The following is a 15,984-nucleotide window of genomic DNA, read 5'->3' on the forward strand; positions in this document are numbered from 1 at the left end:
AGTATGAGAGGATGAATAATGCGTTGCAGGTAAGTGGAGTTGTTCATAACTCTGTTTTTCTCCACTTCTCTTCCTGCTGATATACATGTAAGATTGTAGAGCCTGGAAGCAATTTCCATCACCACTTCTTTGGTCTTTAGTCACTCTACTACTGCAGCTTGTTCCAGTCACTCTGATTGTTTGTCTGTCTTAGTTTAATTTGCGCACAAATTTGTACCCTCAAATGAATAATTAGTGTGCACAAATTAGTGTTTACTCGAACTAATCACCCTCAATTTACTTTTTCTGTTTTGAATTAATCAAAGTAGTCCCCTCAGATTACTTCATTTTATTCCCTAAAATGATAACATTCAGTTATTGTAGAAGTAGGAACTGTATTCACAGAGTCAGGTGACGTTTTATAACTGAATTTGATCCCTCTGATTAATACTGCAGGATCATGTTGGTTTCATTTGCATTGGACGTTATTGCAGAACTTTATTGTTGACTATTGGCTGGCCAGCTTTGACTGATGTGACATTGACATTCCTGTGTAACACGGTACAAAATAAACACAGCGGTCAGATCATGCATGATCTAAATGGCTGACACTTTGGATTGAATACAGTTTTATGTTGATTTTGGAGTATGGTATGTAGATGTTTTTTAACATTTTGGCTGTTAAATCAACCTGTTCTCATTCCCAACTTCACATACAGACGCTTGGTCAGTGGTCTAGCATCAGTTTTTGGACGTGCAGGGCTGCTTCTAGTGGCCGTAGTAGTTATGATGGGAGTAAAAGAGGAAGTCAGGTAACAATAAAGAGAGAAATAGTCTGCGTAGGGAGGAGGTCAGGGTGAGTGGACGGGTCAAACAAACACAGGACTTTCACCAAACCAAAACTAAATGATGACTTGTTCTACAACATACTTACATAACATACTGAACTAACGGCATGTACGTAACATAGTTACGTAAAAAATGTACTTATTTTAACCCAAACCATGATCTTTTCCTAAACCTAAACAAGTAGTTTTGTTGCCTAAACCTAATCAAGTAGTAACGTACGTTACCTAACTTGCATCATGTACGTAACATAGTTGCATCACGTAGGCTACGTAACGTAGTTTATTTATTACTTAAGTTACGTAACAAACATACTTATTTTAACTCAAGCCATGATCTTTTACTAAACCTAACCAAGTAGTTTTATCGCTTAAACCTGAACAAGTAGTAACTTAATGTACTTAACTTGCGTTACATAATTACGTATTTATTTAACTTAAGTTACGTAACAAAATACTTATTTTAACCCAAACCATGTTCTTTTCCTAAACCTTACCAAGTAGTTTTGTTGCCTAAACCTAAACAATTGTAACGTAACATACTTAAATTGCGTCATGTAGGTAACATAGTTCCATCACGTATGTTATATAGTTGCGTCGCGTTGGCTATGGAATGTACTTAACTTACTTACTTACTTAACTTAAGTTACGTAACAAACAACGCCAAGGGGCCACTGATAAAGCGTCCGTACTGTATGTGACGAGTTGGGAGTCAGAACGTGTTGGTTAAACACAATGTTGTGTTTCTGTTTGTTCACTTTGTGTTGGAATTATTAATTTGAAGGTATAAATTAATAAACTGTGCGCAAAACATATATAAAAAAATGTAGATCTAATCCGTACATGGCTTGTCCAAAACACCAAAAAAGGAAGGTCTCTGTTCTTTTCTGAAAGAACTGCCATGTGGTTAGTCAGGAGCAAGGACACGATCCAAATCAATTACAGAAAACGTCCCAAAAATCCAGGATTTATGGGCATAGTTTGGTGGAGGTTGACATCTGATAGCCAGCAGTTCATCAAACTCGGAAAGTTTCGCGTGACAAAATTAACCACAGTCTGGACCGATGTCTGATTATTTGGCCGTTTCTTCGAGTTTTCACACTCGATACACCACACGGTGTTCACAGCAGCTCATTCTAGGCAGAAATCCCTGATACTTTGGAATCAGAGTTTGTTTTGCCTCCCCTAGCTGCCAGACTCTCTCTAACCTGGCAGGATTACAGGTCAACCAAAAATCTCCATCCAATTATAAGTTAGCTGCTCGGGAGTCCGTTGTTTACAGGCTGTGGCTCATTGGGCAGTGTGTAAACCTTAATGAACCAAATAAAAAAATAAATAAACTTTTCCATGTGGTTTAAACCAAAGAAAGTGATTTAACACGTTGTTACATGTAACACGAGGAGCTTATAACCACCTGCACGACTAGAAGACACAATTTTCTCCTTCCTGACTGTGTGAACTGATACTGATCTCAGAACGATGTCAAAGCTGTTGATAACACACACGGACACACAGTTATCTGTCGTTATGATGTGCTGTCCTTCCTGCTGTGTCCATACACTGGAAACACCTCTCTCTCTCTCTCTCTCTCTCTCTCTCTCTCTCTCTCTGTTTCTCTCTCTCTCTCTCTCTGTCTCTCTCTCTGTCTCTCACCACTCAAGCAGATTGCGGTTTTGACTGCCAATAACCCCTTTTTCTTTCCAGCTGCTTTGAAGAAGTGAAACACGCCATCAAGGAAAAGGCTGCGAAGAGGAAGCACAACGAGAGAGAGAGAGGGAACCCTCTTCTCCCTCTTTTCCTATAATGTCTTGTGTCTTTCCTCTCTCTCTCTCTCTCTCTCTCTCTCTCTGTCTCTCTTCATACTTTGACGAGAGAAAGACCTCTCTGGTCCGGGTGTTCCAACTGCGACCTACCTTTAACCCCCGACCCTACCCCCTACCCCCTACCCCACCCTCCTTTTTACCCTTTCTATGTAGCGCTATCCTCCTTTCTCCTCCCTCCTCCTCCTCCTCCTCCTCCTCCTCCTCCTGCTTTCTGGTGATAGTACCTGATTGCCTGTCTTGTCTGAGCATCCGTGTTAAAACCAAATCAGGTGGATTTAATCCTCAAAGTGCCCAAGAGGAAAGAGTGACTCTGGGGTTAGGGTGGGGGTCGGGAGGGGGCCACGTGTGGTTAAAAAACGGACATCTCAATTGCAGCCTGATCTGTAGGTATAAAAGCTCCCACGAAAGCAAGCCTAACCTCCTCCTCCTCCTCCACCTCTCTCTTACCTCCTCATCCTCCACCACCTCCTCAAAAAGCAAGCGACTCGTCAAAGAACCAAAACCAAAATTACCTCCATGCCTCATCCCTATCCATCAGCCCCCCCCCTTTTTTTCTTGCTCCATACATAGAGAGGCACCCCTTCTTCCTACTGCATGTGTCCACTCACATGTGACCACATCGTCCACTGCCTCTTTCACTAATCCTTCCATCCGTCCGTCTGTCTGTTTTTTGTCTGCTTGTCCAGCTGCATGGGAGAGAGAGAGCCTGCACTGCATTCGTATGGTTTCCCTTTTTTTTCTGTTTTTCTTCTTGAATTGAAGTATTGTTGTTGTTGTTTTTTAGTGACCCTGGTCCTTCTGTTTCCTTCCAGTGCATTTGGTTTTTACCATCCTAGCTGTAGTAGTGTAGTAGTGGTTTAACTCTCCCCCCCCTCGTCCTGTGTAGGTCTGGCTCTCTAAAACACCCCCCTTCCTCTCTCTGTGGGCCTCCGACCACTGCTTAGCCCCATAGACTCTCTTTAGGAGCTCCTCTTCTTCCCACCCCGTCTTACACATCCACACACACACACACACACATTTTTATCTCCATCTCTGACAGATTTTTTTCACACACTCCAGAAACTGCTCGACTGGTATGCAACAGGCTCTCGATTCAACAATCACACATTCACACAGCCGTTAGCCGAGCACCCAGAAAGCCTCCATTCATCCCCTGAGTGTACTTCAGAGAGTTCTCCACTTTGTCCATCAAGCAAGCGCCCTGAGAGAACGGTAGCGGGCCAGGGCCGGGGGAATGGAAGGGACATTAATTACCCCCCCATATCCGCCCCCCACCACCACCACCACCACCCATAGGACACATCAAAGCCCAGTCCTATAGCGGCAAGTGGCGTCCATTCACAGAGAGATGCTCATTCAGGCCCCTAATGAAAGGCCGCCCTCCCTACCCCGCCATCGTCACACCGCACCACATGCATGCCATCTTAACAGCGATCTCACCGCCCCCCCATCCATCGCCACGGCCACCTTCCTCCCCTCTCCTCCTCAGCCCCCCCCTCACCCCACCTCCGCTATGCCCAGCTTTGGGAACGTGGTTTTTCCAGCATTGACTGTTAAAGCCAGTTGTGATGTGTTCCATAGACAAACAGGCAACCAGCGCTGCCCCCAGACTACCTCCTCCTCCTCCTGCTGCTTTTTTGATTTCTCTGCATGCCCCTCTTCCCCCCCTTCAAACCCCATTTCTCAGTGTATGCACCCCCTCTTTCCCCCTCATATACCCATCGTGGGCCATGATGGGATTGTCTTTCCTCATCTTTTTCTCTCTTCTCGATCATCTTGTCATTTCTCGGTCCTCGGAGCGACTCCTTCTGCTGCTGTTTGACCTCCTCCTCCTCCTGCACCACAACTTTCTTCTCGTCATCCTCACCCCACCTTTTTCTTTGTTTCCGTCTCCACATTTAAGGCAGCTTGTCTTGGAAATGTTGGACGTGTATCCTCCTCCTCCTCCTCCTCCTCCTCCCTCTCCCTCTCTTTCTCGTCTTCCTCCTCCATCCTAACGCAAAGGGACTCATTGCTGACAAAGTGTGGCTGTTTGATATGGAAGACAGAAACTCCATCAGCGACAACAGCAATATCAGAATTAAAAATCCCCCCTTAACGTTCACCCCAACCCCATTCCATCCCCCGAACCCTCACACCTCTAACCATCTTCTTTTTTTGTTGACTTTTTTCATATGTAAGCCCTGAACCTCCTCCCCTCCCCACCTACCTACTTGCCTACCTACCTACCTACCTACCTACCGCTTCATTTTGTAAGCTACACACTGATACTGATCATTTCATTTATCTTGGTTTTGTTCTTTTGTTTGCTCTGGGGGATTCATCATTTTGTTTGGGGATTAACACTCTAACAGGGATTTTTGGCGCTTCTTCATCGCTTCTTGCTTCTTGGCTTTGGTTTTTTTTTTTTTTTTTGCTCAAAACGCCAAGAGGGGCTGAAGGTCTGGTCATTTGGGCTTCTCATTAACCTGCTGCTCACTGTTTGTCCCCTTGTCACTTGTGTTTTAGAGAAAGATGAGGCTGCAATTGAGAGCTCTGAGTTCAATGCCACGTCAGTAGCTGATGTGGACAAGCGGGTGAAACGGCGGCTACTTATGGGTAACTCTTTTCTTCCTCTTTCTATGTGTTGCCATGGCGCTTGTGCTTGTATCCCCCGACTCCACTCCTCTCCTCTCCGTTCTTCCTCGTCCTCCTCCTCTTTCTGTCTTTATTTTGTTCATTTTCTTTTTTTTTTTTTTTATAAATCTTTGATGCCCACTGTGTCTCCCACAGTCAGTTTTGTTGTTTCTAACGTGATGAAAACGGAGTGAAAGAGGTCACTGTTTCCCTTCAAACCGGTCCTCCCTAATCTCTGGATGGCTCGAAGGTTTTTCTCAATGACTAACATTTACTCTCCCAGTTGCACCTTAACTCCAAATATTTTGTGTTCCATTCCCCCTCACTTTTGATTACCCATGTTGCAAAAATAGGATACCTTACTAACGAAGCAAAAACCCCTGAAAAGGTTGCGGACCCAACTCTCCCCATGATTACAGAAGTACACCATGGAAGTTTTGCACTGTACTTGGCAGAATAATCCTCAGAAGTGGGATAAAAACCTCAGACATCCCAGTCTTCTCTACTTTAGTGAGTCATTTGTTAGTCTTTGTGTGTAGACAGGACAACCAAATGTGACCAAATGGATCTTTGCTACCAAAACTATCATTCTATGAGACTTTTATCATCATATTTTCGTTCTTTTGGTGGGATGATGGAAAGTGAAACACAAGACGAAAATAGTCAAATATTGCTTTTTCTCTGGGGGGCTCTGGACATCCTTGGACCACACTTTACGAAATACTGGTCAAACCTGATCCAACCTGTTTTTAAGTTGGTCTTTGGGTGTTTTGTCTCTCCTAAAAAATACTAAGGGATCGCACAGGATTTCCGCCAGCAAGGCCCGCCTGGCAGACGCTGATGTTGCAATGGAACGAACAACTGACTTTCACTTCTTGGCAATATACACTGATCAGCCATAACATTAAGACCACTGACAGGTGAAGTGAATAACATTGACTATCTGGTTATGGCACCTGGCAGTGGGGGGGGATACATTAGGCAGCAAGTGAACATTTTGAACTTTGTGTTGGAAATGGGCCACCATAAGGATGTGAGCAACTTTGACAACAAGGGCTAAATAGTGCTGGCTAGACAACCGGGTCAGAGCATCTCCAGAACTGCAACTCTTGTGGGATGTTCCCGGTCTGCAGTGGTCAGGACCTACCAGACGTGGTCCAAGGAAGGAGAACCGGTGAACCGGCGACAGGGTCAGACCCGAGGCTCATTGATGCACGCGGGGAGCGAAGGCTGGCCCGTGTTGTCCGATCCAATAGAAGAGCTACTGGAGCTCAAACTGCTGAAGAAAAGTTAATGCCCACAGTGCATCGCAGTTTGTTGCGTATGGGGCTGCGTAGCCGCAGACCAGTCAGGGTGCCCCGTGCTGACCTAATGTTATGGCTGATCGGTGTATGTTCTTTGCTGTCAGTAAGTCATACTCTCTATGGAATTTGTGTTATATCTGTGATTCTGTTATTACAGAAAATATAGGGCCCTACCGTACTCCTTCCATCAGTCTGTCGCTGGCCCCCGTCAAAAGATACTTGCCACTGAGCCTAACAACCTTTCTGGCGGAAACCCTGTGGCTATCAATGAATATAAGACTAAGGACTTCTACTTTAAAAAAGGAATGATTTGGTTTCTGAGGGACTGCACCCCGCCACTTCTTGCTTTCAGATCTTCAACTCATCCTTCAATAAATTAGTGAATGTTTTTACTACAACTTGATCAATCAGACTTTTTTTTCAAAGCGCTACTGTTTTGAATTTAACCTTTCTTTTATTTTCTAAGACAGAGGTACATCTGAAAGCCCTCCCGGTGTCCGACAGTCTGTAGTCTGTTAAACCACCACGTTCCATACTTACTGTATATAAACGTTTCATTTCAGGTTCTGGCCGGTGTGGAGGAGGAGTGGAGGATTTGATTTTCCTCGTCCCTATTCTACCTCTCTGTCCTTCTCTCTCCTCCTTCAATTACCTTTTTTAACTGAATATTGTGATTTCTCCTCACTCGTCACTAAACCTTGCTTCACCTCCCGTTGTACCAGCATGTCACCTGTCCCGATGGCGCTCCACTTGTACGTCATGGACACCTCCCTGGGATTAAAAGTTATTAATCTCTGTATGGAAGTTTTCCTTTCAAATCAACCCCTCCTCAATAGGATCAGCCACAGCAGCAGCACGTCTGGCTAGTGACTTAAACCTGGTCTAAGATTTGAAAGGCTCTGAGGACACCATTATGCCATCATGATGTCCACCATTCAGGTTTCTGAAAGAAGTTGAAGTGTCCTTGGGCAAGCTCAGAAGATAGAAGTCAAAGTGTCCGTGGGCAAGTTCAGCAGGTAGAAGTCGAAGTGTCCATGGGCAAGACACTGAACCCTAAATAACTTACATGGTAGCCTGCCAACGCTGGTCTGTGAAGTTTGTAAAGGTCTTTGGATAAAAGTCCACGCAGTCCAAACAACATCCTAAAAATGTGTCTTCAACTTAGCTCTTATTTTTCGTATTTGGATACTAACCCTAACCCTAAAGGCCTTAACACACCGGGGAGCATGACGAATAAACGACTCAAAAATGGGAAATACTCACCTGTGAATATATGTGTATGTGTTAGGGATGCACCGATACCGATACTAGTATTGTTACACTCTTTGGTCCGTGTTTCAAGACGGGTCGGGTGGGTTGCCGACATCGCCACAGACCTTTGGCGCCTTTTACCTGGGCCGCGGCACGACACGTTTGGCGCGCACTGAGGACAGTCCGTTACGGTTCGGCGAGGTCCGGGCGGGGAGCGCTGTAAAGCTGCGACCGCGAGCCACCATCGCCCCGAGCCTTTCCAAGCCGACCTAGAGCCGGTCGCAGCGCACCGTCTCGTACGCAGGGCTCCCCAGCCTGCCGTGTGTCGCTCACACCCTCCAGCTGGCTGTTAACAAGTGTCTTTGGCACAGAGTAGTACTCATATCGGTACTCGGTATCGGCGAGTACCCAAATGTAAGTACTTGTACTCGGTCTGAAAAAAAGTGATATCGGTGCATCCCTAGTATGTGTATGTCTATGGCTTTTATCGGAGCGGATCTGATCTGCGCTGCCTTTGTCAAGGTTGGAAGGAGTAATAAAGTTTGCCGTCTTGGTTCTGACTACGGAGCCTCCGTGTTTTATAAATACTACTAATGCAGTGCCCATTTGTAACATGGCCGTTCGGAGCCCATGTACGTTCAGAACGGGCCAATTTCTTGGCTATCGATTGACGTATTCACGTTCTGTGTGAAAGTATTCATGACAAAAACAACAGTTCGGAGAAACAACAGTGAAATGACGAGTAGTGTCTGTATTTAATTCAACATTTAGTGTTTGAGTCCAGATGTGCCTCCATCATGAACACACACATGTGCATGCATGTGGTTGCTGAGAGCACATAAAGGCCATTCCGGCTGCTGCACTGGCACAGCCCGAGCAGCAGCAGTATGTTAGATTTGACACAGCTATCAGTTTGTCTGCCTCCTCTGACACACGGCGCTCCCGTCTCTGCCGCCGCACGGCGCGGACAACACGCCGACCGAGACGAATGGATCTGCGACCGAGGCTCTAATGAAAAGACGCTGCTGAGACGAGGACAGGCTCGAGAGAGCGAGGAGAGAGTGTGACACAAAGGGAAAGGGAGGGCAGAGGAGAGGCTGGAGAGAGAGAGCGTGGGCGACTCGATGAAAAGTAATTCTGAGACGTTTCACGGATGTTGATATTGAAGGAAAATCAGGAGCCAGGTGCTGGACACATGTGAGCTAAGTGTCAAAAGAGAGACTCAGTGGTGCTACAGCGGCCCTGGAGTCCAAATAAACCATCCCCTCAGCACAGATGGAGCGAAGCTGAGGTGTGTGTGTGCACAGTAGGTGTATCTATATAGCGTGATTACAGGCCAGTGCTATGCTGACTGACAGCTGATTTAGGTTGCCCATCACGGGGGCAAAAAGGGGATCTTGTTGAGTGCTGACAGGTGATCGTGCCCCTCTCACCTTTTTCCAACAGTGCAGCAGTTGCTGTTACTTGGCATGATGCTTTAGTATACACAGTGCACGTGGTTTTCTCTCTCTCATGCTCTCCGGCTTTAATCAATAGAACATGTGTCCTCTCACGGAAAGAGCGGTCAGCGTTTCCATGCGAGGAGTGTGACGGACGTGTGTATACTTACCGTCTTCCCTCTCGTTCCTCCGCTCTCTGCTGACATATTGTAATCCCCACAGATGAAGTCGCCGCCCTCGTTCAGTCTGCAAGAGGAGAGTTGTGTTCGGTCTCCTGTAACCTTAAATCCTCTTAAAATGGTGCATCATCTCGGGAAAATGTGGCCAATTCCCTCTTCCTCCTCTCATATTGATTTAATCCTTCAAAGCACCCGACAGAGTGGTGCAGGAATGAGTCCTAAAACCGGGAAATGAGTTAGCATTGTAGCACTTACGGTTAACTCGTCAGTGGGTTTTTTGAATGGGTTTTAGTTATCTGAAATAAGGTCTGTTGCTTAAGAGATTTTAACGTTTTATTCTGCGATGTAAAATAGGTCAGTAAATATTCCACTCGTGAATTTTGAAGCTTCTACGTGTCTTAAAAAAGGCGGTTGCTAACAAGTGGCTAAATTAGACTACAAAACGTCATAACGTTTTACTTTTGGTGATTGCATTCACACTTCAAAAATCATACAAGTGGTGTTCATTAATGGAGATTATCCTGATGAAAAAAGTAAGTATTGCAAATGTTTGTTTGCCACGGAGTTTATTTTCTGCAATAATCCAAAATCAAATTTTTGTCGAGGGAACCTGTGCGTTGTAACTTCCTGGCAAGCCTAAAAAATCCGTCATCCCTGCAGCACTCAATGACTCTTGAGTCTTTATCATCTATGTAGGTCGAAATAAAATTAAAAACAAAAATTTAAAAATCATAAATGTACATGCTAACCAACCTGCATGATCCTGCTGACATGCAACAGTAGCTAATATAGAAATGCTTACTTCATGACTTCATGATTTTTGTTCAACAAAAATGAGTGAAAGTGAATGAAGTTTGGGAATTGACTCAATAGCCAATTGCCCTGAATGGACAGTGGGCATATATTAGATGAATACCTAAAGGAATAGGTCAACATTTTGGGAAACACACTTTGCTTTCTTGCTGAGAGTTAGATGAGAAGATTGATACCACACACAGGTCTGTACTGTAAATATGAAGCTATAGCCAGCAGGCAGTTAGCTTAGCTTAGCATAAAACTGAAAATAGCTAGCCTGGCTCTGTCCAAAGGTAACAAAGTTAACCTAACAGCATTATATTGTGCGTTTTAATACCGGAAGGTAGTGATTAGCTAGGCAGTGGGACGTAGAGGGACCCACATGCACTAACATGCAAGTGCGGCCGGCCCGGCTATGTAAACAAAGCACAGAGAAGCTCTGATTACAACACACACAGAGCGAGAGAGACTTCATTCTCTGCTCAGGTAGACATTACTCCTCTACATCTTTACATAGACAATAGTTGTTTGCTGCTATACAGTATTAATGCATTAATGCTCTGAATTTTGCACCTTTAATTTGTGAACTTCAGAGATGCTGCTATTTTGCAAAATGTTGAACTATTCTTTTAATGTTCCAATAATATATATCAATGTTTATTGTGAATAAAAAGAGGAACCTAAAAACCACGACACACACTCATGAACTCTGTCAGTAGAAAATACAGCAACTTTTGCAATTGTGGTGACATAAAATTCAAAAAAAGGTTATTTTTAAGTAAAAATTGGTAAAAAAAACAAAAAACACAGAAGAACGATTAAACATTAAACAAACAGGACAAAACTCTGTAACCAGAATCCATCATTAATGATTCCTCGTGAGAGAAAAGTTACACACAAACCAGGCTAAGACAGAAACTATGCAGGGTTAGACGGAGGGTGTGGAGGCTTGGAGACGGGGGGGTTACGAGGGGCTCGTCCAGCACATCAATCAGCGCCGGCGGTGCGTCTGTGTTCCCGTGCTGCAGCCTGGCCCCGGGGCCTGGGGCCGGGCTGGGCGTGGCCTGGAGAGAGCGCTCACCCGGCCTCACCTAATGATAGGGCCACGACCGTACTCCGTATAAATCACTCTGACCCATATACACCACCTCCACACACACATCAGGTCTACGCACATGGCTGTGTACACCTGTGCAGCCACGTAGACCTGAAGTTAACTTAACAATACACATTCTCACACACTCATTCTAAAACACTATAAGACAGAGTTTGGAAATAGTTTCAGAGCTTCTCCAGAGAGAGAACCAGACATGAAAAAGGATTGCAAATGGTGAAAACAGAGCTTCGACGGATAAACACAGCGAGGAACAAATGCGGTCTAGAAAGCGGAGATTAGGGGGAAGAAGCCGCGAGATTGATTGTTGTTTGGAGCTGCACGAAGAAAACACAAACAAATCTACTAAATACCTTCCTGTTTCTTGATAGAAAGCATCAGCCATCTTGGCTCCGGTGTAGTTTGTGACTGTGCATTCTGAAAGGCCATTATGCTAATGCGCCGACCTCTAGACGGCGGACGTGTTTGCCAGCCTGAAAAGGCTTTTTCCTATTCCCCCTCCTTCACTTTCTCTTATAGGATCTCCTGGCATTTTTAATTAAACGGGGGAAATGCTGCCAAAACGGAGGGGAACATCCGCGGTTTACATGTTGCTGTCGTCCAGGAAAAGCCTTTGAATTCCAAATGTTGTAGGAAATAAGGGACTTTTATTTGATGATGCTATGTTTTAAGGTTTATAAGTCCAAGAACTGCAGACGTGTATTAAAGGGGACATATCAGGCTCATTCTCAGGTCCATACTTGTATTTTGGGTTTCTACTATAACATGGTTAAATGCGTTAATGTTCAAAAAACACATTATTTTTCTCATCCTGTCTGTCTGAATATACCTGTATTCACCCTCTGTCTGAAACGCTCCGTTTTAGCTCCTGTTTCTTTAAGAGAAAAAGCCCAGTCTGCTCTGATTGGCTCGTGAGAAAAATATGGTGCACCTTTACAGAGGTAGTTCTCAAGCTGTGGACGGTATATTTTAATATAGGATACAGTCCATACTGCGTGCTGCGTTCTTCAGTAGTATGAAACAGTTAAAGTGATGTATTCAGTAGTATGCTAGACGAGACTTTAAACCAGCTCTTAAAGCACTGGACATAAAAACAAACTCGTACCACTATTACTATATTATTTGTTTATGTTTATTATATTGTTGTTTATGTTCTGCTTGTTTACTTTATCAGATACTGCAGGTAAACTATTTATTCTAACAGCTCATAGTGAAGTCAGACAAACAGGATCATCAACGAGGGGAGACGAGAAATATCAAACATTGATCCACAACATTTACTCAAACTGCTTTTTCAGTTCCAGCAACGAACCAGTGGACTGATCTCCCTGCAGATATTAGAGTCATGTTCAAAAGGGTCATGTTGTCTCAGCAGGTATCTCTCTGCCCCGTCAGACTTCCTGCTGCTCTGTAGCCGCTCTGTGAGCGTCACTGGCCGGCTCTGCAGCGAGCTACGCCTGCGGGCGATTGTGGAGCTTTTTAACTCCAAAAAGGCAGATAAACACAGGTTCCTGTTCATTTATAACGGACATCTGTGTCGTGATATTTAAACAAACTATCCGTCAACAAGAAAATAAAAGACCGGTCTCTAGAGAGCTCCAGCAGCTCATAGCGGTCTGTGAGGAAGTGCACCGGTCGTCGATCCCGACTTTCATAGTGGCCAAATGGCCGTACTGCATCTTCCGTGTCCGTCACGTGATGCCATTAGGCCCAAAAATACTTTTCCCCATAGACTTACATTGGGAAAGAGACGTCTGTAACTCAGACGATAATTTGTTTTGAGGTGAATCAACTTCCCAGTGCGAACACTCTAATAGTCCTTATTTAAAAAAAAAAAGTTTTTAAAGTTGTTTAACGCACTAATAGCTGAATCCAGAGTTATTTCCCTTCCTCCGTTCATGTGAGTGAGACCCGGACCGAGGCTGGAGCGCCAAGCCGTGATTACGGCGTGACGTTGGGACCCTGTGACCAAGTGACTGAGCGGACGCTACTGCGCCAAACATCTCGGACGCTACTCCGCCAAGATCCGGGTACTTTTCCAGACGGAAGTCAAGCCATTTAGGCTTCATGCGCCACTGAGCAACTCTCATAGGAATGATCGGAGCCCCGCCTCCAACGCTGGATCCAGTTCTCTTTATACATCCATGGCATGACCGCCCGGCTGGCGAGGTAGCGACCCCGGCAGGCGCTATAGCTAGCTGTCACGCCAGTTTGTGGAGCTTCTAAACTCAATTTAGTGATGAAATAGCTACGAAAAATGTAAAAAAAATGCACCGTTTTTGGCTGTTGTTGTGCTTTGCTGTTGTTGCCATAGCTTTGCATTGTGGGATACAGTAGGCGAGGTAGACTGGTAAGATGCATACTGGAGATTTTTTCCAAATCAGTATGTACTACTAGGATAGTATGAGGTTTAGAATACAGCCTGGGTTTTCTTATTCCACAGTTTGTGGGTTGGTAGGAACTCCAGATACGCAGATGTATGAGCACAAGCACTGAAAAGGTTTTTCACGATGTGTCCCCTTTAACTCCTCGCTCATGTACTCATTCACACAGGAACAATCTACAGGACTTTCTCTGGAACTACTGAAGTCAAACCCACCAAACAGTACTAACAGTACTAACTGAGACGTCCTTATTAGGTGTAGTTTTATTGAATCCCCTTTTCAACAAACACGAGTCGACGTCATATTTCAGCCTCCTCAGCACTTCTCCAGGCCCGTCGGGAGAGTGTGTGCTGAGCTTTGCTAAAGCAACAGCGGCCGGGCAGGTGAGCTAGAGTTACCATGAGCTCGTGTTTGTTTTGGGATCAGCTCAGGCAATATCCACAAGTCCCAGCAAAACCTTTTTTTATCTGCGCCACGTACGAGAACATTTTTCTGGAGTAAAATATATACACCCGTCCTGGCGAGTGTGTCCCGGACTTAGAGCGTTCAACCTCGCACTAACTTTATTTTTCTCTCTACTCACATTAACCCTTCCTTTTTTATTTGGATACAGGACCAACCTCTTGGGCCAAAGAGTGCTTCTCCCACCTTTTATCAACACAGTGTGTTTTTGTCTTCTTGTGATGATGCACAGCTGCCCATGATGATGTGTATGAATTGTCTCTACTCATGAATACTATGAGTTGTGATGTCATTTCTGTGTTGACAAAGCTACATGACGAAAGAAACTCAAGAATACGTTATATCCCACCGTGCTGCTGTTTGTGTATTTTTCAACTGCATGAAGCTTTGTCTCAACCCACATCACCTTCAGTGTCTCTAGTTTCCTTTTTTCATGCCGTCTCAGAAGCAGGGGTCCCACGTTAACACCCCCCCCTTCTTCTCTTTCTCTCTTTCTCCATCTCTCTCGTCCCGCCACCTGCAGAGACCTGCGCCGTGAACAACGGCGGCTGCGACAGGACGTGCAAAGACACGGCCACGGGGGTGCGCTGCAGCTGCCCCGTGGGATTCACTCTGCAGCCTGACGGCAAGACCTGCAAAGGTCAGTGGACAAATGAATGTCTGGAAACATGATTCACATGATCATCACATGATTGTTCGTAGTTAATCTTGATTAATTTGCAATTAATTTATCTGTTCAAAATTTAACTTAAAGGGAGATTTGTCAAGTATTTAATCCTCTTATCAACATGGAATGGACAAATATGCTGCTTTATGCAAACGTATGTATATATTTATTATTGGAAATCAATTACCAACATAAAACAATGACAGATACTGTCCAGACACCCTCACAGGTACTGCATTTAGCATGAAACAATATGCTCACATCATAACATGGTAAACAACAGCTGTCAGTGTGTCAGTGTGCTGACTTGACTATGACTTGCCCCAAACTGCATGTGATTATCATAAAGTGGGCATGTCTGTAAAGGGGAGACCCGTGGGTACCCAGAGACCCCATTTACATTCACTGATCTGGAGGTCAGAGGTCAAGGGACCCCTTTGAAAATGGCCACGACAGTTCCCTCGCCAAAATTTAGTGTAAGTTTGGATTTTTATTTAACCTCCTTCTTTCCTTGGTACCAATGGATTCCTTAGGATTTCTAGTTTCATATGAAGCAGTGTCTTTAAAACTGAGCCCGCTCCAACCTTAAAATCACAAGTTGCGTTAATGCGTTATAGAAATTAGTGGCGTTAAACTGAATTTGCGTTAACGTGTTATTATCACGTTAACTTTGACAGCCCTAGCGGTAACATACCTGCTGTACGGTCAATGGTGCACGGCTGCTGGTCACTGAGCACTCTGTGTAATGCCGAGGAGGCCAGGTCCACCTGAGCCTGCTATGACTGGGTATCTGAGTGATCCAGAGCCAAACCCGACCCCCCCGCCATCCGCTTCACTTCAAACTGCCCGGAGCTCCGGTCGCGGTCACTGAGCGTTTCTCCCCGGTGACGTCAATGATGGCGGTCCGAGGAGATGGCTGCAGCAGCGTGGGCCTAAACATCCCCAGCATGTTGTAGTGGTTTTGTCTTTCTAAACAAACCGTGGGTTCAAACGCTGGTCTTTACAGGGAAGGGGTGTTTGTCCTGGTTTTATATTTCTTTGTGGTCATTTTGAGTCCATTTAGACCCGTTCAGTAATCCATCCATGGTCACAGCAACAAGGTGCAGGTCACAAGACGGCGGTCGGA

At 45.0% G+C, this 15,984-nt stretch overlaps 1 protein-coding gene across 8 annotated transcripts in view; it reads left to right on the forward strand.

The window, feature by feature from the left end:
• scube1 (signal peptide, CUB domain, EGF-like 1) overlaps positions 1–15,984 on the forward strand; it is a 106,168-nt gene that overhangs the window by 57,494 nt on the left and 32,690 nt on the right. For 6 of the 8 annotated variants that reach the window (XR_005205447.1, XR_005205445.1, XR_005205446.1 and 3 more), the window contains exons 7-8: positions 5,156–5,245; positions 14,715–14,831. Coding sequence is in view for 4 of the 8 variants with exons in the window: in XM_037760067.1 (XP_037615995.1) it covers positions 5,156–5,245; positions 14,715–14,831 (207 nt within the window). In the remaining 4 variants the exon portion in view is untranslated. The remainder of the gene's footprint in view (positions 1–5,155; positions 5,246–14,714; positions 14,832–15,984) is intronic. The other 2 variants (XR_005205448.1, XM_037760070.1) reach the window with 1 other exon arrangement.

Source organism: Sebastes umbrosus, chromosome 23, assembly GCF_015220745.1.
Source record: "Sebastes umbrosus isolate fSebUmb1 chromosome 23, fSebUmb1.pri, whole genome shotgun sequence".
Lineage (NCBI taxonomy): Eukaryota > Metazoa > Chordata > Actinopteri > Perciformes > Sebastidae > Sebastes > Sebastes umbrosus.